At 46.0% G+C, this 22,358-nt stretch overlaps 2 protein-coding genes across 3 annotated transcripts in view; one reads left to right on the forward strand and one right to left on the reverse strand.

The window, feature by feature from the left end:
• Positions 1-13,215, reverse strand: part of LOC119442414 (NADH dehydrogenase [ubiquinone] 1 alpha subcomplex subunit 10, mitochondrial-like) — a 39,557-nt gene extending 26,342 nt beyond the window's left edge. Inside the window, 5 exon segments of the mRNA XM_037707287.2 lie at positions 4,584-4,672; positions 10,652-10,773; positions 11,606-11,692; positions 12,525-12,684; positions 12,687-13,215. Of these exon segments, the coding sequence (XP_037563215.1) occupies positions 4,584-4,672; positions 10,652-10,773; positions 11,606-11,692; positions 12,525-12,684; positions 12,687-13,067 (839 nt within the window). The 5' untranslated portion in view covers positions 13,068-13,215.
• Positions 13,216-13,506: 291 nt separating this feature from the next.
• LOC119442413 (Ca(2+)/calmodulin-responsive adenylate cyclase) overlaps positions 13,507-22,358 on the forward strand; it is a 216,787-nt gene continuing 207,935 nt past the window's right edge. For both annotated transcript variants that reach the window (XM_037707283.2, XM_037707285.2), the window contains exon 1: positions 13,507-13,972. The gene's annotated coding sequence lies outside the window, so the exon portion shown is untranslated. The remainder of the gene's footprint in view (positions 13,973-22,358) is intronic.

Below are 22,358 nucleotides of genomic sequence, written 5' to 3' on the forward strand. Positions count from 1 at the left end.
AATTTTGCCGCTCCAATCGATCATCACTCATGCTAATCTTTTTCTATTGCCACTGTGTGTCAACTTACATCAAGGAAACCGTGCACACAACTACAGTAGGCTAAACTCAGTTAAACAAACATTTCTGGTTAATCCAGACAAACATCGAAATTTTGGTTGGTTCACCATGTGTACTGAAGCCACTTAGTAGCTCAAACAAGCTTTTTGGTTAATTCAACTTATTTTGGCTTCCCACATGCTGCGATAAACGGTCAATGACAGGACATTCATAACGCATGAATGGTCAAGATGCCTCCATGTTTGATATTCAGGTTGCGGTGCGACTGCGCAAGCAGCTCGCTTTCCTAACGCTCAGTTCCCCTCCTACGTCATTCATCAGGCACTAATCAAAATTTGGAAGAATATGAGTGAGGGCACAAACAATAGACAAATGGGTACAGCCCCAGAGGATTGTGTTGGCAACTTGTACTTTGGTTGGGCATGTTACATTAACATCAGAATGTTTCTGGCTGTAAAATAAATAAAAGCTTTATACTAAAACTTTCTTTTAATCTTGCAACATATAATCTATGCAGCAAATGTTATGCATGGAAGCTAAACTAATATTCTTTCTTTTTCTTTAGACGGTAGGTGATATCGCAAGCAAACAGTCATTGGCCATCTGCTGTATGTTGTCTGCTACTGCATGTTCACATCTCGTCCACTTTTCTGTCATGTCGTCATATAAGAATGTTCATCGGGGCCCCTCTGCAACCCAACTCCTGCATGCTTGTTGCTTTTATAAAATAACATTCATATCTGGTGAAAGTGGTACTCGGTTGGGCAAAGTGATTACAGCAAGCATGTCCAGAATATGACGGTCATGGCATGGAAAAGCTGTCTTGGTAATGGCCTAGCCGTCAGTTGAAAGCGGAAAGCATTGCTGCTGGCCTACTACTGTTGCATCGCCTTGGCCACTTCAAGTATGACATCACTGACTTCAACACTTATAATGTCAGATTGTACTAAAGTTGAAACTTGTTCCCAGAATGACAAGCAACACTCAAATAACGATAGCAGCAAGCACTGTTGTTGGTCTTCTAATCAAGGTCTCCGAGTTGGCTGCATTTGCAGAAATAGTTGTGTTGCAGCTGTGTATATGCAGTCAAGAGTTCAAACAAAAAGTTTGTCTGGTCAGGTAACATGATGATGAAGAAATTGTGGTCACTGCCCCTAGTCAATCAGCTAGAATTGGCTAGAAAGCAAGAATTACCCTTGTGTTGTCTACAAGATAACATACGCCGACTGCAGCTGCAGTTATATAAACCGGCAAATTCGCCAGAAGAATACAGGAGCACCAAAGGGATGTCTCCAACAACAAAGCATCGAACACACATGCCGAACACGACCAATAATCGCAGTCACTGCATCAGGAAAACGCTGCTATAATAGCTAAGGAAAAGAATCTGATGACACAACTTTTGTTGGAATCATTATTTATTCAAATGACGGACAACAGTATCAACAGGACTGATGGAAATCTGCCTGCCAACTACACCCGTTTCCTATGTTACATTATAGCACAAAAGCGACTTATGGTTCTTGCCTGCATTTAGTGTGATCAAGGAACCCGTATGGGTCCTGAAATGTCTCTGTGTTTTTCACCTTGACTTGGTCAGTGACCACAATTTAGCATATAATTGGCATCGTTATGGTCGTAACTAGTCACCACAGTGTTTTCAGGCATTTCGTGCCTTGGTGCTGCTCCCCATGGTTCGAGAATTGTTTTGCTTTTAAGTCTGCTGTGCCAGGTCAGGCTCTGCAGAAGCCGGCACCTGCTTTCTGGGCAGGTATTTGAAAGTGATGCCTTTTTCGATGCTAATGCCTTTTTGTGCTTTTAACATAAGTGAGTGGTCACATCTGATGCTCCGCCTCAGGCAGAGCCTCGCTTAACCACTTACAAATCCGAAAACCGCTGAAAGGCTTTCGCATCGAGAAAAGGCATCACTGCACACTACCGGCCCAGGTCCAAGGCTAGCTGAACCTTTCTTGAATAAAAGCGTACAACTCTATATGCAGTAGTGCCAAAGAATGGCAACAACATACAAGAAACTTCGGACACTATAGGCACGTCTTGCGCTGAGTGATAACCACATAAGAGTGATAATCTAGTCAAAACATACACCAGCAAAACGTATAGCAACAACGTGCTGCTATACACAACGACACAATTAAAGTTACTAGGTCATACATATCTTCATATCGTTCTGGCTTGAATGCAACAATGTGCGTTCATTTGTTTCAGTAGTAACATACAATTCTGTATGGAACTACATTTCAATCTTTCAGAAAATTGAAACTTTGATAGCTCAAGTTTCACAGCTCAATATTTCACATGTCTAGGGTCTGCAGACCCTAGACTTGTGAAATATTGTGAGTCGCTCTGCAATAACTCAAGGAAGCAGCAAATTTTTAATCCTACAATTCTCATTGGCTTTTCTGAAAATTCCGAGCTCCAACAAAAGCTTGCAAGAACAGGCGAATTCAATTGATGATGCCACTGTACATAGCTTCTCGAGGTGTTTCCAACCTGTTTGCGCATATCATTACGTTGGTGTGCGCATGCCCACTGGTGCTTTAGGGATTGTGTGTGCCTGGCTACAACATTAATGCAAAAAATTTTAGGCAGCACAATGAAGTTTGCTTTTACAAAGCACTTCAGTTCAAGATTTCACTGGCAGCTGGAGTGTGCTGAACTGGACTGGTTGGTGCATGTCAAAGAGGATCAAACAGTGCGAAAGATGGGATGTAAGGGGACACGACAGATAGAACTTACTAACAACCAGTCTTGATTGCCACTACTGTCTGCAGGCTATCATACACTCAATAAGTAGTGTAATTCACTGCAATACAAGGATACAGAAGGCCCGCTGACACATGAATCACTGTGTTGGTATATTTGAAACGCATTGCTAATCTTATGGGCGTGTTACTCTGGTTAAGGTCCTAGAATCGTACATTTTGGAGATATTGTTACGTTGCGGAAGTGACATATAAAGATATATATTTACAATATTTACAAGACAGGCAATGATGTACAAACAAGATGGCTGTCGAGACCGATTTCATCTTGACACGTCAAATCGTTGTCTTCGGACTTTTGCGCCATTCTTGGTTGCGCCGTAACATAACTCCTGCCTGTAAAGGCGCCATCTCGGCGCCAGCTACAATGGAGGTGAACTCGCGGCTAAGTAAGGCTTCAGCCGAGACACATGCACAACATCAGTGGGGACACTGAGTCCAGCGGAGCGATCTCGTAGTTGACATCGCCAAGCTGGCGCAATATTGTGTAGGGCCCTGTGTAGTGCAGCAGCAGCTTTTCAGACAAGCTGATGCGGCGACGTGGTGTCCATAGGAGGACAACGGAGCCAGGGAGAAACTGAACGTCTCGATGTCGGCTGTCGTGCCGGATTTTCTGCGTGGCCTGAGATTCGTTGAGCCGGGAGCTGGCAATCTGGCGCACTATGTGAGCCCAGGCGAAGACGTCTTGAGCATATTCAGTGTGAGTGTGCATCGAGAAAGGAAGCAGTGTGTCAAAAGGCAAAGTGGGGTGGCGGCCGAACAGAAGGTAAAAGGGGGAAAAGCCAACGGTCTCGTGACGGGATGAATTGTAAGCGAAGGTCACGAAGGGTAACGCGATGTCCCAATCCTTATATGTGACTTCTGGAACGTAACAATATAGCTCACAACCACATTTTTTGCAGTGACCTGCCAAATGAATTGCAAGTGAGCCCCTAAGCGAGTATGCATGCTCTCATAACAAGCATTAATACATCGGCCTGTTTCCCCAATGTAGCAGCGGCCGCACGAAAATGGTATCTTATAAACAACGCACACATGCATTTTACAAAGTATTGCATATGTTTCTTATCTCATTAAAATTTTTTGGCACCTTTTTGTTCACTCTATGCCAAAGAGCAGAATGTTTACCGCATGCATCTCATAGAGGCTAATAGCTGTTCCGCTATGGATGTCAGCAGAGAGGCCAGAAAGCTGGCTTGCTGGAGCCGTTGCACTTGCCACAGAAAAGTACTTGTCATCTGAAGATGGCATGACTGAGTTATTGCAGTTCTAAGACAGGATTTGGCGATGCTTCGTTTTACGAGTTTGGAATGCGCTGATGTTATATATAATGCAGTACGCTTTTGCACGAACAGGGTTCATAAGGCCAACACATGTGGTCTATTCTAAAATTAAACTCCATCTCCAAGAACCACAACTTATTATCAGAAGGGAGCTCAGAAGTGATTACTAAATGCTTCATCTCAGATCAAATATATTGGCAGCTAATAATGATGACCACAGTATGCCAAAATTGTAGCCTTTGAGTTGGTCACGGTGTGTGTTGTATGGGCAACAATGCTTGAAATCTTACAGACCATTTTTTTTTTCGGGGGGGGGGGGGGGGAGAAAAAAGAAGAGCAGATTGACAGTGCGCCATTGCTCACCATATTGTACTAACATTCACAAACCAAATCACTGTTCCCAGTCCACAGACTTGTAAAGCATAAAAGAGCCAGAAGCCATTCAGATGTCTGACTCACCTGATCGAGCGCAGGTAGTCTTTCTTATAAGCTGATTCAATTGCTTCAAGATAGGCCTTTGTCAGAACCTTTGAGTTCACTTCTTCTGGCTGTAAAAAAATGTTGAAGAAAGGCTCATGCACGTGTAACTCCTACCAATGTCAAAGCAGACCATCTGTATGTGGTGTTCTGGCAATCATCAAAATAAATAAAAGCAGAATAATATTACAGGCAGACTTACACACCTTTAGCATCGTTTGGCAAGTTATTGCACAAAGCAGCCAGCTTCTAATTGCTTCATTAAAATGCAAGATAAACAACTGCTCCCCACTTCTCAGAGCTGTCACACTTCCACTTGATCTTGAATTAGTTAATTTTTGCCAATTACAATTATGTTATTTAACCCACTGCTTTAAATTTTGCAATTTCTTCAATTCTTTGGCTCTATGCAAAATATTATATTTCTATCAATCTTAGTCTTCCCATGAGACTGGATTAAAACATGCTTTTTGAGCCTAACAATGTGTCATGATGTTATGGATGCCCAAAATTAGTTTCTTAAAGCATTACTTCTTAACCAAAAAAGATAGCGTTCTTTCTCTCTTCTCATTTTTACTTACTTTAAAAAAATAGATTATGAATAGTTTTCCCAGACCGATGTTTTACATTAACTTCCTGAGTGATGCTCAAGCAGCTTACTGATGTAGAGTTATGATCAAGTTTGGGGACCACAGCACCAGCAAAAAATTTAAATATATTCCAGTGCAGCTCCGCGGCCTGGAATTAGTTTAATACATTGTATTGGCCAAACATGCACGCGTATGCTTGTGCACTTGATTTCATCCGGAATGCCCAGGCTGCGAAACAAAAATGAAAAATCGTGGCACCTTTGGTCCCCAAACTTTTGATCGTGACTGTACATACACAACAATGAATGTAAACGTGGATGTTATTTATGGCCAAGAAGAAAATATATACTGCTATGGGGATAAGAGCATATTTAAAATTATCTTCAAGGTTACAAAAACCATAAGCAGCTGCAACAGATACAAATCTTGTTTTCTTCTGGCCACTTCGTCACTGTCCTCGTTGTCCAACTGACATTACCAGTCTATCTACTGTCTCGCAACACTACTCCCAAGAGTGAGAGTGCCGAACTGGTCAGGACAGAACAGAGGCGGCTGTGACGCACGCATGGCTTAAGTCTTTCGACATGTACAATGGCGGAGGACAGTAAACAACATTGGATCAACGACTGGATCAATTTCATAAGTAACGTCAATGACTTTGCACAACACTCTGTAGTGACAATTGTAGCAGGATAGAACCTTTCTGCAGGGACTGATATGGCAAGATCGGGACCACAGCAGCCTGAGGAAACCTGGGAAGTATCAGACACCCCTATGGGGGCGATCATACAGTTTTTTTGGGGGAATCCCAAGACACTGTGAGCTGTTCGCAAGCCATCTGACAAGCTATGCTGGCTCGCACTATGACCACACTATGGCTTGCACTAGTGAACGCATGTAGTGGATGAGCTTAGAGAAGTGGAAAGTAAAGTATCAAGGGGCAGGGAACGTTCACATCCATCGAGAAGATAAAATGGTGAATAGCCAGTGGTGTCGGGCCTAGATGAGTTGTAGATGAAAGTAACATAAGGCAAAGTAGCATCCAAGTCAACTGGTTTGTGGGTGATAAGTGGTTGTGAGCTTGTGGTGAGTAGAGCATGAAAGGATGTCCTTGATGATCCTAGATAAGCAGTAATGGCACTGATCAGTCAAGAGCTGTCGAGGAGTGCCATGATGCAAGATGTCATAAAGAAGAAAGTTGATGACAACCATAGCATAGCTGGTTGGAAGGGCGTGGGTAATGGTGTATTTCTCTTGACAATATGTGCAGTTTCATCTCAATAAAATGACCATAAATATTATATGCAGTTTCATCTCAATAAAATGAACATAAACATAACAAATTATTGGATTATTGGGGACCACATTTAATGCTGTTGTTTAAAATTCATCTTTACACACACATACATTCACAGATGCATAAAGATAATCTATAAAGCTGGAAACAGAATTCAGAAGCACATAATATATGTAGCTGCCACAGCTACACTAAGGTGATTTTGATTGGCATGTGTTTTCTTGTCGCATCTTTTAACTTGACACTTTGGCATGTCATCACCATTTCGTGCTTCCACTTTAATCTCACCAGCACCTCCACTACTATGTGTCCCACAGTGATGATAGCATGCTGGTGTGGGAAGGCTAGCAACAAAAACAAACTGAAGCAATGCGACCTCTTTACTGAACAAAGTTGTTTCTACTGAGAGGAACTACAATTTGGTGATGATGGCCATGACAGTGCTGCTGGCAACTGTAAAAATGAAGGATGTAGCTTGATATGAGTCCTTGCTTACAGGGAACCATTATGCATTTCGGAACAATCATGCATTCAAATCACCACATTAAGTTCATTGCCAAATTATACATGCTTTACCTTGCCATTCACGTCAGCATTACAATTATTTCGTCAAATTTGTTTTCTCTTGGACTGCTATTTGCCGTCAACAACATTACCTCGCTGCTCAGTAGTTGAGCAAAGAGGGCCGGTATGGCACATTAAAGCGTCACTAATGACAAATGCCCTAGCAATGTCATGAATTGCTCAGTGCTTTCAGCCATTATTCAAGTATTCAAGCAAGTATTCAAGCCATTCTTTAGTGCAGTCTTCGAAAGGTGTGCAAAAGCTGTCACACTGAGCTCTTGTTATTTTTATGTGTTTCGTTTTCTTATGTACACCATATTTATTGAAAATCAGTACCTAATGCATTGTGCATACAGTCGAACTCGGATATATCGAATCTGAAGGGGATCACAAAAATTTTCGATATATAGGTATTTCAATATATAAAAAAAATATTTTATACAAAACTTTTCATGGGGATTTTACTGCTATTCGTTATACACAACAATTCGTTATATGTGGGTCCGATATATCCGGGTTCGACTGTACTTGATTATTATATGTCTTATCCAGTTAATAATTTACTGCTCTGTATTTGGCTGCTTATAAAACTGTGTTCTTTGTATACTTGCTAACAGGTGGTCCCTCAGACAGCCTGACCTTGGTACCACCTTCTGTAACAACATAAGCGTATGCGACATTTATACATGAAAGCTTCAATAAATCTGGAACCACAAGGCTCATTTACACCGGCAACTTGAGGCAGTCGTAAGGCCATATCCAAAAAGTGACGAAAGGCAACCGATGCTCACACCGGCAAGAGCGACCAACCATTCACCATCTGCTCACAACAGCTTCGCCACGTAAAATAACTATCAGCGTGTACAGACGTCCTGTTCCTACGCATCTGACTGGTTCAGAAGTGAGTGACTGGCCCATAAAGGTCACTCTTCAAGAAAAGCGACCATCTGCGACCATTTGCAACTGGTCACTTTGCGACAACTTAATTGTGCGACCACTGTCAGTCGCCAATGTGAAGGAGCCTTTAAACCTGAATCTATCATAATTATTTTTTGTTATTAAACAACCAGTTCTAAAAAGACCCTGCAAGAAATCTACGATGTCATGGCAAGCTGGTGCAGTAAATTCAGAAGTGGCACAGCCGTGCTTGTGCTTCTTTTTTTTTTTTGCTTTTGCTCATGGTACGAGTTACAGGTTAGCAGTGCGAGAACTGTAATAACCAATTTAGCCTCACTTGTTATTCAGCGTTTGTTCAAAAAAAAAAAAAAATACTGACACAAAAATTTTGTCTATTTTTTTTCTTTATTAGGTTGCTGCTAATTTCATGGTGATGGAATCACACTTGAACTCCTCAAGTGTGCAACCAAATAATTAATTACAAAACATTTTAAAGCAACCATTTCAATATGTGCAGTAAGTGCAACGTTGTCTCGGGCTTGATGCAGCCGTATCCTCGTAAAATCACAAAAATTAGAGGCTGTGATCACATATTGCAAACAGCCAACATGCACATCAATCAGTCTGGCACCGAGGTGGCAAGCCGCACCATGGTCGTGTTGATGGACGCATAATGCCGCATCGCTATCCTTCTCCCTCCATTCTGTGAGCCACTGCATTCGACACATAATAAGCCTGGACCTCTGCTGTCATTTATCTGGGAACATACAGCTAACAATAAGAGGCCAAAAAGTGCTTCAAATGATGGAGTAGAAAATGGAGGACGAAACAAACTTTCAACAAACCGTCATGAAAATTAGAACTCCGTGTTGTGCGCTGCGTTTATGTCCCCATATTTTAAAGCATTCTTTTAGCTCTTACTATGCCATGCCAGCCAGGCCGTATGCCAACACTTGTCAAATACCCCACATCGCACCTCTGCTCTAGCTTTATCCCATTGAGTGTCCTGTTTAAGGCAAAGCACCGCATTTATTGACACACATGTTGGCCGTTTGTGATACCGCACGACTGCCACCTTATTTAACATGACATCACAATGAGATGCCTCTCGAACCTGAAGCCATGCTGCACTTGGTGCATACAGGGTGCTTCAGCGAACACTTTAAAATATTATTTTTAATTGCCTGGGGCAGATAGCAAAATTCTAGTTCATGAGCTGGTCTGCTCGAAGAGGGGGACATGCACAAGAAATTGAAATGCATAATTGACTAATTAACAAAATATCACTAATTAAGTTTTCCAACTAATTACCTTATGGCCCATATTGCAATTTACAAATTCTAGCCGCGGAGTTCGCAAGGCGGAACCACTTGGAATGAATTCTCAGGATGACATGCATTAAAATTTTGGGGGCAAGTAATGTCTGCCTCTTCGATTAGACCAGCTCATGAACTAGACTTGTGCTATCTAAGATACCACAGGCAACCTTTAATAATTTTTGAAAGTGTTCACTGAAACACCCGGTATATTAACCACATAGCTATTTTGCTTGTCCTCGCTTGTCCAAACCCTCACATTTCCAAAGCGTTTAGGACGAGTGTGTATTTGTTCTAACATTGATCATTTTGGAAGAGTAATGCTTCTCCGGGGCCTAATTGTTGTTTCTGTCAGAAGATGGCAGTACGTGCTCTGTGATTTTAGAGTTGCTGTATATGCTCCCAGCTGCGGCTGCGACCCCAGCTGCGGCTGAGACCATAGCCGCGGTGCTAGTAATAAAGCAACATGACAGGGTGGGCAGGGAAGTTCATGTCGTTACCAACTCGCAACAGGCCTGCTGTAACTTTACCAACGGACGAACACCAGTGCTGGCGGCTCATATTCTAGGCCCGAGGCTGCAAGAATCCCATCAAATCACGTGGACGCCGGGCCACGCGGGACTGGAGGGGAACGAAAGGGCGAACGCCTTAGCTCGAGCGCTAATCAACCTGAGTGGGGCAAAACCAATCGTTTCATCAATCCCCACCCTTTACCTTCTTGCCCCTGCCATCGAATTACTGCGACCGACTCGACATCCAGCGACTCAACCGCAGGATTTATCCTCCCCCTCACAAAAAGCTCAACACTGAAGAGGCAATAGCCCTCAGACTTATCCAAACAAATACATTCCCAAACCTACACAGATACAGCAAAATATACCCACGAACATATCACGGCATCTGCCCCTGGTGCGGCGACACACGCCCTACACTCTTTCACATCTCGTGGGGGTGCGGGGGCAAACCTCAACATTTAAAGACGCCTAACACGTCATTTGAGCGGTGGGAGGTACAGCTGATCGGCGATACCCTGGCGGGACAAGAAGCTCTTGTCCAGCAAGTACGTCGAGCAGCCATGGCCAGTGGAGTCCTGGAATGAGGACACCACCCACTCGTCCTCAAGATCAACGACCTCGATGGTCTAAATAAATGTTTTCTCTCTCTCTCTGTATATGCTCCCTACGGGAGCAGAGTTCCGCATAGGTACGCGATCTTGCCTGCCGATGCATCCGTGTCAAGCAGAAAAGCCACTCCTCTTGAATGCACGACATGGCGCGGCTCAGCTGCCGTGTGCGCTTGTAGGAGTGAATTTTTCTACAGACCTCTTTTATAACAGACCTCGGAAGTGAAAGCAGCAGTCATTGTTGTCAATTTTAAAGCACTTACCCGATTACGCTCCCGGATTCTCTGGAGCAGGATGTCACTGGGGACATCAAGGTAAATGACCAAGTGTGGCTTCAGCATTTGAAAAATAGTGTAGTGCCTACACTTGTGGTACATCTTCCATGCTGCAATTAAACAAATATGAATTCATGCAAATAGTAGAATGATGAATGGTGGAGATGGGCAAATATTCGAAGTTTCGAATATGAATTATTAGTGTGCAATATTCTATTCATATAAAAAAAAAAACTATTTAGTAGTTTCGAATACTTGGAACTAAGCAAACATTCAGTGACAATCCACTGTTAAAATCTTGCTACTGTTCTCCGTCTGCTAAACAAAGTATCGCGAATAATCAAAAGTGAAACAACAACCAAATTTTTCAATGCAATGCAGAATGAAAATGGATTATGCAAGCTTTATGTTTGGCTTTGTGGCCGAAGCCACCATGGCAACCTGCGATTTATGTTTGTAGTTTATCATTTGTTTTTGGAAGCCTAATTATGTAGCAGTTTTAACTTTTACGCTACAGCCAGTGATGTTTTCCTTGCAATGGGCCCATTTACATGTGTTAATGACACACAAGTACTTCAGCAGTCTTGTTTTTTTTTGCACAACTTTTGGTTTTTTTCAGCAATCATTTATTTAACGTTTTTGGAAAGCTAGTGGTACAGCAGCCATTTAATCTTGGAAAGCTTGTTTGCAACCAGGCTCTAAATATGTTCAGGGGCTATTCGTGCAGTTTTTTTAATGACAATTAGTGATCTTGTCCTCTGTTCCTGATAGTTACCTGTCCTCCTAGCACTAGTAAGTACAAGTATGGTACTTAATTATACTTAAATAAATATTCCTGCTGTAAATATATCCGTCTGCATTTGACTATTCAATATTTAGTACTTAATATTTGTAATCAGAAAAGTTGCATGTTCAATAACCTCTAATGAATAGACTTCTTACCATTACGCGAGATGTAGCCCAACTTGTGCATTGCATCAGCAAAGACAAAATCTGAGAAGCAGCTGCGCTCCAGGACAACTCCCTGGCCTGAAAGGTACAAAGAAATACTAAAGCACAACCAAGATATACAAGTGACACTAAATGAAATCTGAACATTGATGCAGCCAGCAGAATCCTGGACTGAGGGTTCCCAACATTGCCTTCTCTCTCGTTTATTCTTTCTTTAGCATAAAGTTTCCTACTACCACTACTTGTAAAGTATATCATGATTTACTTCAGCAAAATGGACCACAAGATCACTTTTCAGCACACATGACTAGCACAACAATCATATTGTGATTAGTTTCGGTCTTCTCACTTGCGGTGTTACTGTTTCTTACAGCTTGGAACATGGGAAGCAGCACACAGTACACGGCACAAAAGGAGAAGAAATGGACAAGATGCCTTTAGTGTCGTGTAATGTGCACTGCTTCCCAGATGATTGGTTGTAACTCGCCAAACTCGATTTCGCTTAACTGTTTCTTACAGAGGGTCAGAAGTGAAGAAAGCTCTTGTCGCAAACAAGGTCACCGTGGCAGTTGTTTGCCACTTACACAAAGATTGTTAGTATACGGAATGGTCGTAGCACATGATGAAAGTTAACAGAGACACAGTGCTTCATACATGATATGCGGTTGACTGCGCCTTCAAGCAGGGCCAGTATATTGCAATGCTTCTTTTCCAGTGCTATTCCTTTTCGCTCTTCTCCAGTGGCCTGGCCGGCCGTGAGCGGTGGATTATCAGAAAGAAACAGAATGGAGCAAAATGAATCATTACATTATACTGGCCCAGCAGTGGCCAAGTTCATTTAGGACTACAGAATTACTTAAGCTCTGCTTTACCATAGTATGACGTCTGCCAACGTGCAAAAGCCACCTACCAGTGTTCATAATGTGCACGAGGGCGTCGATGTGTTGCTCAAACCTCAAAGTATACATGAGCATTTGCATGCGGGCCACATTTCTGTTGTGCGGGTCCTCGTAAAACGTCTTGATGTCGCACATCCGACAAGACTCGGGTAAGAGATGATTAATGGAAGCGGTAATCGAAAACCGTATTCATCCACATAGAGTCTGTCCAAGCTGACCTCTGGAAAGTGCTTCAGCTCGAACTCTTCAGCAATGGTCTTGGCAAGAGCAGACTTCCCACTTCCGATGTTCCCGTCAACTACTATCATGCGAGTGTTCTCGTCGAAGCGATCGGTAGTTGAGTCGATAAGGACGCGCCAGCTATTGAACTGCTTGGTTTCGTACGGAAAAGGCTTCGGTTTCGAGACGCGTTCTCTAAATGTTCTGGTTTTCATGCCGGACACTTGCTGCATATGTACCGTGCTCCTTGCAACCGCAACATTGCAGCATGAGCTGGTCGGGAGGCCTGGCGCTACGGCGATGCATCTACTGATCCGAAAAAGAGCGAGAGCCATTGCCTCAACAAGGCAACGCCAGGGAAATCAATTAAGAAATATCACCGGCACAAAGTCCCGTTGACCTCCACAGGGCACCGCGAAGACAAGTCGACGAGCTTAGACGACGAGCACAGCACCAATCAACTAGATGTATTTTACACGACAAACAGCTGTGTAAGAAAGAATAATACCAGTTGAAGCCTTGGTGTAGTGCGTTTGTAAGCGACATCTATTCAGAAAATTTACAGGCTGGCTGGCTGACAGGCAGGCTATGCGTACACCTAGTCGTGGTCCCGACAGCGCTAAGCTAAATTATTCAATGTGCTGTCCTTGAAGTGTGCTCATGGACGCAAGTGCATTGTGGTGTTATGCCATGCTAAGGTTGATTCGTACACGCGGTTCGCGTTGAAACACGGTCATCACCGCACAGCCACGCACAGCAGAACTGAAATGCGATCACGGCAGCTTTTCTGCAGAATACCGAGGTGGCGCCACATTCCCAGTCCATGGGAGGCACGGATTCAAATAGTCGACCAAGTCCTCGGAGCTCTCGGAGCGCCTCCCAGGCCCCCTGAGGAATCTTTCGGAGCATTCGGAGTGTTCAGAGCTTTCAGAGTCCCACATGTGAGCAGCCGACGCTGCCGCAGTCGGCTCAGCAGCGCTCGTCCCCGTGTGCTGTCAAAAGACAGCGTCAGTGAAAGGAGAATCTTTGTGCGGTTTTGAGTTTGTCACGACGTGGTTCTTTTGTGATCGCTGTTGCTTATTGCGGTGCAGCTTGTTGGATAGCTCTACGGCACGCCACAGCTCTGTGGATTTATCTGCATTTGCGATAGGATGGACCAGGTCAGCATTGTTTTGACTTCTTGAGCAATGCCTACCCGCTGCACAGGGGACACCGAAAGTGACTGTCAAGCTACTTGAAAGTAAGTAAACACTCACTTCTCACGCATACCCATTAGAAATCGCTGAATACTGCAACGTACTTTCTTTGTGTTATGCGGCAGTAACTTTTCGCGGACATTAAGTGGCGGCGTTTATGGACCCTCTCTTATGCTGTGCCTTTGTTATTCCTCTTGACATTTTCGTCTGTACGGCACTACGAACACTGGCGCTCATCAGGATGAGCGCAGCGGACGGCATCATCCTATTTCGAACGCATCTCTCCGTTTCCTGGCTAAAACGAACTTCGGGGCGAACTAGGCACGCTGCCTTTCTTTGGGCGGAGTTGGCCGGCGAAGTACGCTGACGGAGAGGGCGATGCCAAGGAGCAGATTTATTTATTTTTAATTATTATTTTACTTTGACGACATATAAGAAAGCAACTGCGACAGCTCTCCAAAAAGAGCGCCGGCAAGAGCCAGTGGTCAGTGCATCTGAGTACCACGATCATTATCTTCCGAATAACTCTCTGCCGGGACAGATAGCAAGACCTTTACTACGGTCGTGTGGCGGCGCGGGTCGGTCTCTCGTAGGTGCAAGTAGTAAAAATCACGAGACTGCTCGCAATTGGTGTGGCTGCCGTATGCAAGCCTACACAAGCGCCGGGATACAAGGAAGCGTTGGCGTCTGCGATTACATTGCTTTTTAACGTAAAGTTTGTCTGTGAAAAGCTATGTTTATACACTCGTGTCGAGACAACTCTGCAGGTGTCCAACGCGGTCATTTAGCCTGACTATTTTTATATTATAAGGCTGCTTTCGTTATTTTTACGTCAGTTCACTGTGCGACATAAGGGGGAGGTGAGGCAGGTTGTACTTGGATGAGTTTTTTGAGGTGACATCTTTGCCTAGCTGTCATCAGGACCGTAGCTTCCGAGGCTGTGGCCTGCGGAACCCCATGGGTCCTCCGACCTCGGAGAGACTTAATGAATTCAGACAGGGCACGTGAGAACCGCTCTTTAGAAACACCCTTGAATAGTACAGCCTGTAGAAATATTCAGGGAGAAGTCTCTTTAGAATGCAATGTAATTCTTGTTTATAAAACCGTTAACTAGATCGGAGCAGGTGCTTTCAAAATCCATGACGTCCCGAGGAACTTCAAGGTGGCGTTTGTTTTTGCATATTTTCGACGCACGGTAAGACTGATATTTCTTCTGTCAAAGAATCGTAATTTATCAATCCAGCTTAATACTCTCTTTTTTTTTAGTGCCCCGTTAACCTTTAATACACACACGAACAAGCGCGGATTGCGCGAAAAAAACATTTTTTTTTTTTTTAAATCTCGCAATAGCTTAGCAGATGAGAACAGTCTGCTGTCTCGAGAATAACGACTTCCTGCACCAACGACATCAGGGTGCTTCCTTTGCCTTTTTCTTTCTTTCTCTCTCGCTTTTTTTTTAACGAGACGTCTATATGGTTAGCCGGTGTCTCTTCTATCCGCTCGCCACATCGGAGAGACGCGCCTTCCGTTGAGCTACAATAAAGTTCTCCCTCTCTCTTGTGGAAAGTTCAGTACATTTCATTTCTCCACACAGGCACACACTCTCGAAAACATGCATGTATTCTGGAATGTGAACTTTTCTGGTTCATACTTCCAGTATTACTGACAATGCTTCTTCGCGTTCAACTGGGCAGAAGTAACATATAAAGATTAGGGGTCAGCGCCGTATCGTGGGCCTTACTCCGTCCGGTTCGTAGACAGAACACATGGATAGCGCTGCTGCTTCTCTTTATGTGCTGTGTGTTACGCTGTTTAATCACGCGTCATTATCAACTAGCCCCACGAGCAGTAGTTCTACGCAGTTCGTAGTGCGTAACTTTCTGCGTGATTATCAGCATCTCCGCGGTGAGGGCTTCTGGAACCGTCAGCGTAGTACATTCTGCGAAACGAGCTCGTCTCTCTAATCGGCTCTCACGTGCCTTGGTTTGTCGAATGTTTTTCTTTTTTCTTTCTTTTGTTTTTTTATAGCGGCTCTTCCTCGATCGTGAGCCGTGTATGTCATGTTTTCACCTTCAGAGAACGCGGTTAGGCAGCCGAGTTCGTGGATAAGTCAGTGTGCGTCAAACGCGTTTCTTTCTTAATGGTCACTGACTGACACAACAGATATATAAGCGTCCGTGAAAAAAAGAAAAAAAGGAAAATAATAAAAAATGAAGAATAAAAGGAAAGGGCGCGGGGGATTTGTGACTTGGAAAAATTTTCTTCGCGGTCACTAATGGCGAATTCGGCACATCGCACCGGTGCACACCGGGGTACCCTGCTGGAGTGACGATGATTGGATGAAACGGGGCATCAGGGCGCCCCGATGCGATTTTCCGAATTCGCTATAAGGGCTGAGATCTTTTCAATTTCCGCTGTTTCTGCTTTTTTTCCCCGACCGTGAGCGCAGTTTTGTGACATCTGCATACTTTTAAACGGGACGCGGACTTCCTCCTCCTTGTAAAGATAAACGTTTCTGCACTAGCAGCAATGTACAGAGCCGTACTTACGTGCATTGAAATTTTGACGATCCTGTCCATTATTGCGCTTAAAGTATGGTCACGGTCATGGGGTTTTATGGGCCAAAACCACCATCTGATTATGAAGCACGCCGTAGTGGGGGACTGCGGATTAATTTGGACAACCTGGGGTTCTTTAACACGCATTTCGCCCCCATCGAAGTGCGGCCGCCGTGGCCGGGATTTGATCCCGCGACCTCGTGCTCAGCAGCCCAACACCATAACCACCATAAGCAACCACCGCGGGTACGCTCCAGGTGTGCACATGGGCGATAACCGCTGCGCGTGCGCACCTGGTGCCCCAGAGTGAATGTATCCCGGTTGCAGATTGTGGCGTGAGCTGTCCGGGGCAACGACGGTAACATGAGGAGACGCCTGTGGTGCGTTGCTACCTATATTACTAATCGCCATTACTATGCGCAGTGCACGTATGCCATTAGAAATACAGTATAGAACCTCGTTTGTATACGTTTCTAGGGGCATGCTGCGGTCAACGTAGGCACCGTCGACGAATGACGCAGCGTCGGTGGTGCACCGTCGCAGTTAAGACGTAACAACCGGGAACGTAAAACCGGGAACGTAAAAAACTGGAAGCTCATTCACGTGACCCTATGGGAACTAAACGGGACCGGCGTCTCAAAGTGTAAAAGACAAAAACGTAACAAACAGGAACGTATCAACGAGGTTCTACTGTATATATATTTATAGTTAGCGGACGCAATTCGATCCTGTCGGATAACCAAAACATACCTCGTAAGCGACGCTTCTCGGCCCGTATTCATAAAAATGTCACAGTTTCGCCCTAAGGGCGAAGCAGTGAATGCGATAGCAACACAGCAATGTCATACGAAGTAAGGTGAGCGGCTTTGGTAGCAATATGAATTGTAGTAAACATGAGCTGATTAAGTAAGCAGGTGTGCTGCGGCGTAAGTAGACCGACATGAAGAGAGACTCGATGACCACGAGGAGGCGCGTGTGAAACGGTGATATTGATGAGAAGCGCTTCCCGTGGGCAGCGCGTGCGAAGGGACACACCTATAGCGCTGCACTGCCGACCCGGGCAGCATTGCATGTGTAGCGTGCGTTGGGAAATGTGGCCCGACTATTACTAACTGATTGAACAAGCGTGGTGTGAGCGCGCACAAACAAACATGAATAGATCACACTGAATGACTGCAGACAACGACTGTCAAAACGCTGGCAGCAAGCGCATACATACGCCGCAGCAGCGGGCGAAGGTACGTGCGGTCTATCGCTTCAACGGAAACTGAGCGGCGAATGCACGGCGCATAAAGGTCAGAGCCGTGTGGAGATAAGAGACGGTGCGGACGAGCGACGAGCGCGGTTGTTGGCAGCGTAGAAGTGCGCCCCCCCCCCCCCCCCCCCCCCGCGCTCCCTCCGGCGCTGGCTTCCCGCTTCCTTGCTTGCGCGTGGGTGATTGAGTGCGTTCGCTCTCCGTGATAGCGCGCGTCCCCGCACGCTTCCGCTCGGGCATACGGCGCGCGGCGAAGATTTTAGAGAGTTTTAGCTTGTCCGGTAATCGGGTAAACGCGAGCGGGCCGGGCGTTGGGGCGGTTTGCCGGAACCGTAAACGTGAGCGGCCCGTAGGGTGCTACCACCTGGTGGCGCAGAAGTCAAACATACAAAAACAGCTAATATTGCAGTAACCAAGTGTATTCTACTTCGCTGCTGGTGTAAATGTTCGACAGTGGCGTAATCGTGTTGCCGCCGAAAATTTACACCAGCAGAGAAGTAGAATACACATGGTTACTGCGATATTAGCTGTTTTTTGTCTGTTTGATTTCTGCGCAACCAGGTGGCAGCACCATACAGGCCGCTCACGTTTACGGTTCCGGCAAAACGCCCCAGCGGACGACCAATGGGAAAGAGCACTTACGAACGAAAAGCTTTGTGAATGCGGCCCCTCATTCGCGAAGCCCAAACTTGGCTTCGGTTCCTTTTTACGAACAGTGTCGCTGGAGTTTTATTGGGTGCATATTTCCAAAACTCATTGTAAAATTGTTCACGAAGCAGTCACCAAAAGTTATCGGTTAGACTTAATTCAACAGGTGAGGTCTTCAGTGGTTCATCCCTCAACGACGCTTCTTTAGCGTTGAGAAAGCAAAACATGTCGTTTGTGCGTCCAAGCAGATGAATAGCCTTGTGATATCGTGACCGGGCGCTGCGCTGCGTAAGGCCACTGTAGTAGTGGAGACAGACGAACAGCGATATATTATGGCTTGCGAGTGAAGTGCATACTATTATGCATGTAGAAATGAGAACGGAACCGAAACCGAGACTCGAGCATATTAAACACTGGATTCACTGTAGTCCCCAGAATAGGATGAACACTCTTAGCTAGCTTCTTCGTGCGGAGAGCAGATATCCTGACCTTGAATATTTAACTGCTGCAAGCATTCGCGGAAATATGCTGCAATGTGAGGAATAGAATTACAAAGCCCCGCCGGCGCGCCTCCTCATCATTTCTCGCTGTCGGAGCCTGAGGCGACTTTTCCGAGTTAGCTAGGCAGACTAGCGTACGTAGTCGTAAGACAGCGTCGAGTCTCACAGGTGCTTTGCCTGGCGGCGACCCATTAGGTCTGCGCCATTATGTACTACGATGAAGCCCGAAGCATCCCAAAAGTGATCTATATGGTCTCTGAGGTGAACGTCGCCCCCGTGCAAGTACACTGTTTTATTTATTAAGTTGGGATATGGAACATTTGTCTGTCCGATGTTAAGGGAGGAGCTAGCGCACCCCAGGGATAGTCTGTCATAATTGAGCGGTCAGGCTGTTGCCGGGAGGCCCGTAATAAGCGAGCTCAGGCAATCGCACGAAGCGCTAGATATATCTCACGCTCCGCTCCCGACCTTAAGAACAAAGAATTAAGATGAGTGATTTGGGTCCAGAATCCACAAAGCAGTTCGTGTACCCTATATACCATCTCGTTAATTACGTGGAGTGCAGTGGAATGCAGCGAAAGCTACGTGTCGAGTCGACCATCCAACAAGAACCGCGCGACGCCGACTGAATGGAAGCTTCAAGAAAGGATTTGTAGCGCGCAGCGGGGCGAGCCCTCCTCCCAACTCTGGAACAGGCGGCCGGCTCTCGTTACTGATTGGTTGACTGACGCCAACCCGATAGCCTTCATTGCACCGCGCTGAGTTGCTGAGGCGGCGATTCGTAAGAACAGATGTCGGCCAATCGTGATAGCGAACATGTTATTTACGATAGCGACTGGCCAATGACGAGCAGTTTTCGGGAACATAAATGTTCAATACCCCCTGGGCCGGTATTTTGCAGCGATGCCTTTCTGGTAATAATGCCTTTTCGCGCTTATCGCGCTTTGTCAGTGGTCGGAGCGACGGTCCGCTCGCGTTATCAACGGGATCAGCCGGCCGTGAGCGGTGGATGATAAGACTAGAGTAGAACAAGTCTATAAGGCATCGCTACAAAATCGCGGCCCAGGGCCCACGTTGCGAAAGCATTCCTTCGAAGAACGGTCGTATAAATTGGTCCCGGCCAATGCGATAAAAACGTCTAGTGAAAGGCAATTATTATGTCACGATTGGCTGTCGCCGTTCTTATGCAAACCCATGTGGCGGTCGAACTGCTCCGTGAGTACGAGCCCTCGGGTCGTATTCTTGAAGCTTATCTGTCAAGAGAACCGGTTGGCATTGGTCGGCGCTGTCGCTATCGTGTCAGTCGCCGTATACATCACTCCTGGTTCTCGCGAATGCCCTCGCGAATCCAGGCCTATTTCTGACGACGGCACTGCTTGCTCTGCTCTCTTTGCAGTACTGCAGGACAAAAAGAGGGAGATAAGCAGAGAAGCAGAGACCTATGCGGTGTTTGCATTCGCGGAAACGTGATTAGGTCGGCATGCGTGTGTTGACGTATATATCTTTCAACACAGTGCTCAGGAACAGCGTGTTCCTACGGGGAGGCACCACTAATATGAGAGCGCTAAAACAATTCCTCGCGTATTGCCTCACAGAGAACCAGACAGAAGACGCGGTGACCAAACCGAGATTTCGCCGCTGTATCGGCGATAGCGACGGAACAGTGTGGTCCGTGAGCCAGTCGCGACCGCTGATCTAAAAGACAGTCGAAATGTGGAAAATGTCGTTATACGCGCACAATGACGTCACCAAAGTAGGCTCATATAGTTGGGGAGCGTTAGGTATTTCTGAAAAATTAGTGCGAATGTATACTGCGAGATGATACTCGCACTCACCAAATATAATACATAACTACTCTATACATTACGGTTTCTTACGTGGTAGGTCCGCCATAAGAAGTTCCATGCAACATTCTCATTCTCTTCAATGTAACCGCGTTACCAGCGGCAACGATTTGTTTCAGAAACGTGCTAAAAAAATCAGCGGTACAGCCGATTTTTCCTGCTCGGAACTCATTCATTGCGACAGCAGCAGGCTTTCACAGCTGTAGTGCCGGGGTCGATCCTTTGCTGATCGTGCTACTGCGAGTAAACAATTTTCCCCTTTCATGCGCTCACGACAGACGTCGACATCTGAATAACTTCTTTGCGATTGCGCACTATGTCGTCCTCGTCCGTAACAGTATTGCCTATTGTGGCCTCCGAAATGCACGCTCAGAGGCCGCAGCTCTCAGAGTCTGTGTTGGGCGCGAAATTTCACACAAGTTACCCCGAGCCAAATCTGCAACATAGCGCGTCCAGCTCTCAACTTAACATTAACTTCGTTTACATGAACTCGACGCGAGCGGGTGGAGTCAGAAGTCGAGCTGACCCAGCCCGACCCAACTGCGTTTGCATGCATCTTACCAAGCGGTTTGGGCGAGTCAGCGGGACCCTCGCTGGCGGCTTGACCCAACTCGCCTCGACGCTTGCTCGGCCCGACCCGCTAGCGCTTACATGAACCCCACAACTGGAATTTAGCCTGACAAGCCGACTCGAACCGACTTTATCGCGTTCCACTTAAACGTAGCTATTGCTGCAGGGGCTTTGAGTTCGAATCCCGGTGACAGTGGTGCGCAAAGTTTCGTTTTTCTTCGCCGCCTTATGGGGCGAAGCTGAGGATGTGGAGCTGGCCTGACGGCGACGACACGTTGTTGACGTCAACTTGACGATGACGACAGGCCGTCATCGTGCGGAAAGGGGACGGACGTATGCAGCAGACCTATTATCGAGCTTACAACTGCTGTCGCACTATAGTGAATTGAAAAAAAAAAAAAGAAGGGGGGAGGGGGGGGAGCAGGCACAGTTGGCTATTTTTTATTTTTTTTTAACCTTGGATGGAATGGGTGGCGGCATTCAGAATGGTACATAGCCTTCGCCGGCTCCATAACGCGCTTGGCGCCGGCTAATAGGCAGCTGGACGCGCCGGGTGAATCGGGCGGGCGGTTGTTCGCCCTGTTTCCAAGCTGCGACTCCTTGGCCGGCAGCCAAGTCCGTCGGCGAGCGACCCGTGCTCAGCGTCGTCTCCCCGCTCTTGTTTTTTTTTTTTTTTTTTTTTTTTTTTTTTTTGTGCGTGTGTGTGTGTGTGCTTGGCGTTTTTCGTTCCGACGAGGACTGCTGTTCGTGTTCGAGCCCCCACTTCGCTCTGACCACGCGCGCACACACGAGTGTGATTATCTCGAAATGGGCTGCCTGCCGGCGGCGGCGGCTGCAGCAGCAGCGGCTGAGGAGCACCGGCGTCGCGCCTTTCAGGAAGAAAGTGGGCGAGCCCGCCAGCCTTCGAGGAAAACAAGAAGCGGAAAAAGAAATGCCTTTGCTCGCACCGCGCGTAGCACATGCGTAAACGCGGGCTGCACACTGCGCCGCCTTTTCGGCAAACTTTCGCTCGTCTCCCACGGCAGCGCAGTCCCGCGACTCAGCCCCGCCACAGG

The sequence above is a fragment of the Dermacentor silvarum genome, chromosome 2 (assembly GCF_013339745.2).
Source record: "Dermacentor silvarum isolate Dsil-2018 chromosome 2, BIME_Dsil_1.4, whole genome shotgun sequence".
Classification (NCBI taxonomy): Eukaryota; Metazoa; Arthropoda; class Arachnida; order Ixodida; family Ixodidae; genus Dermacentor; species Dermacentor silvarum.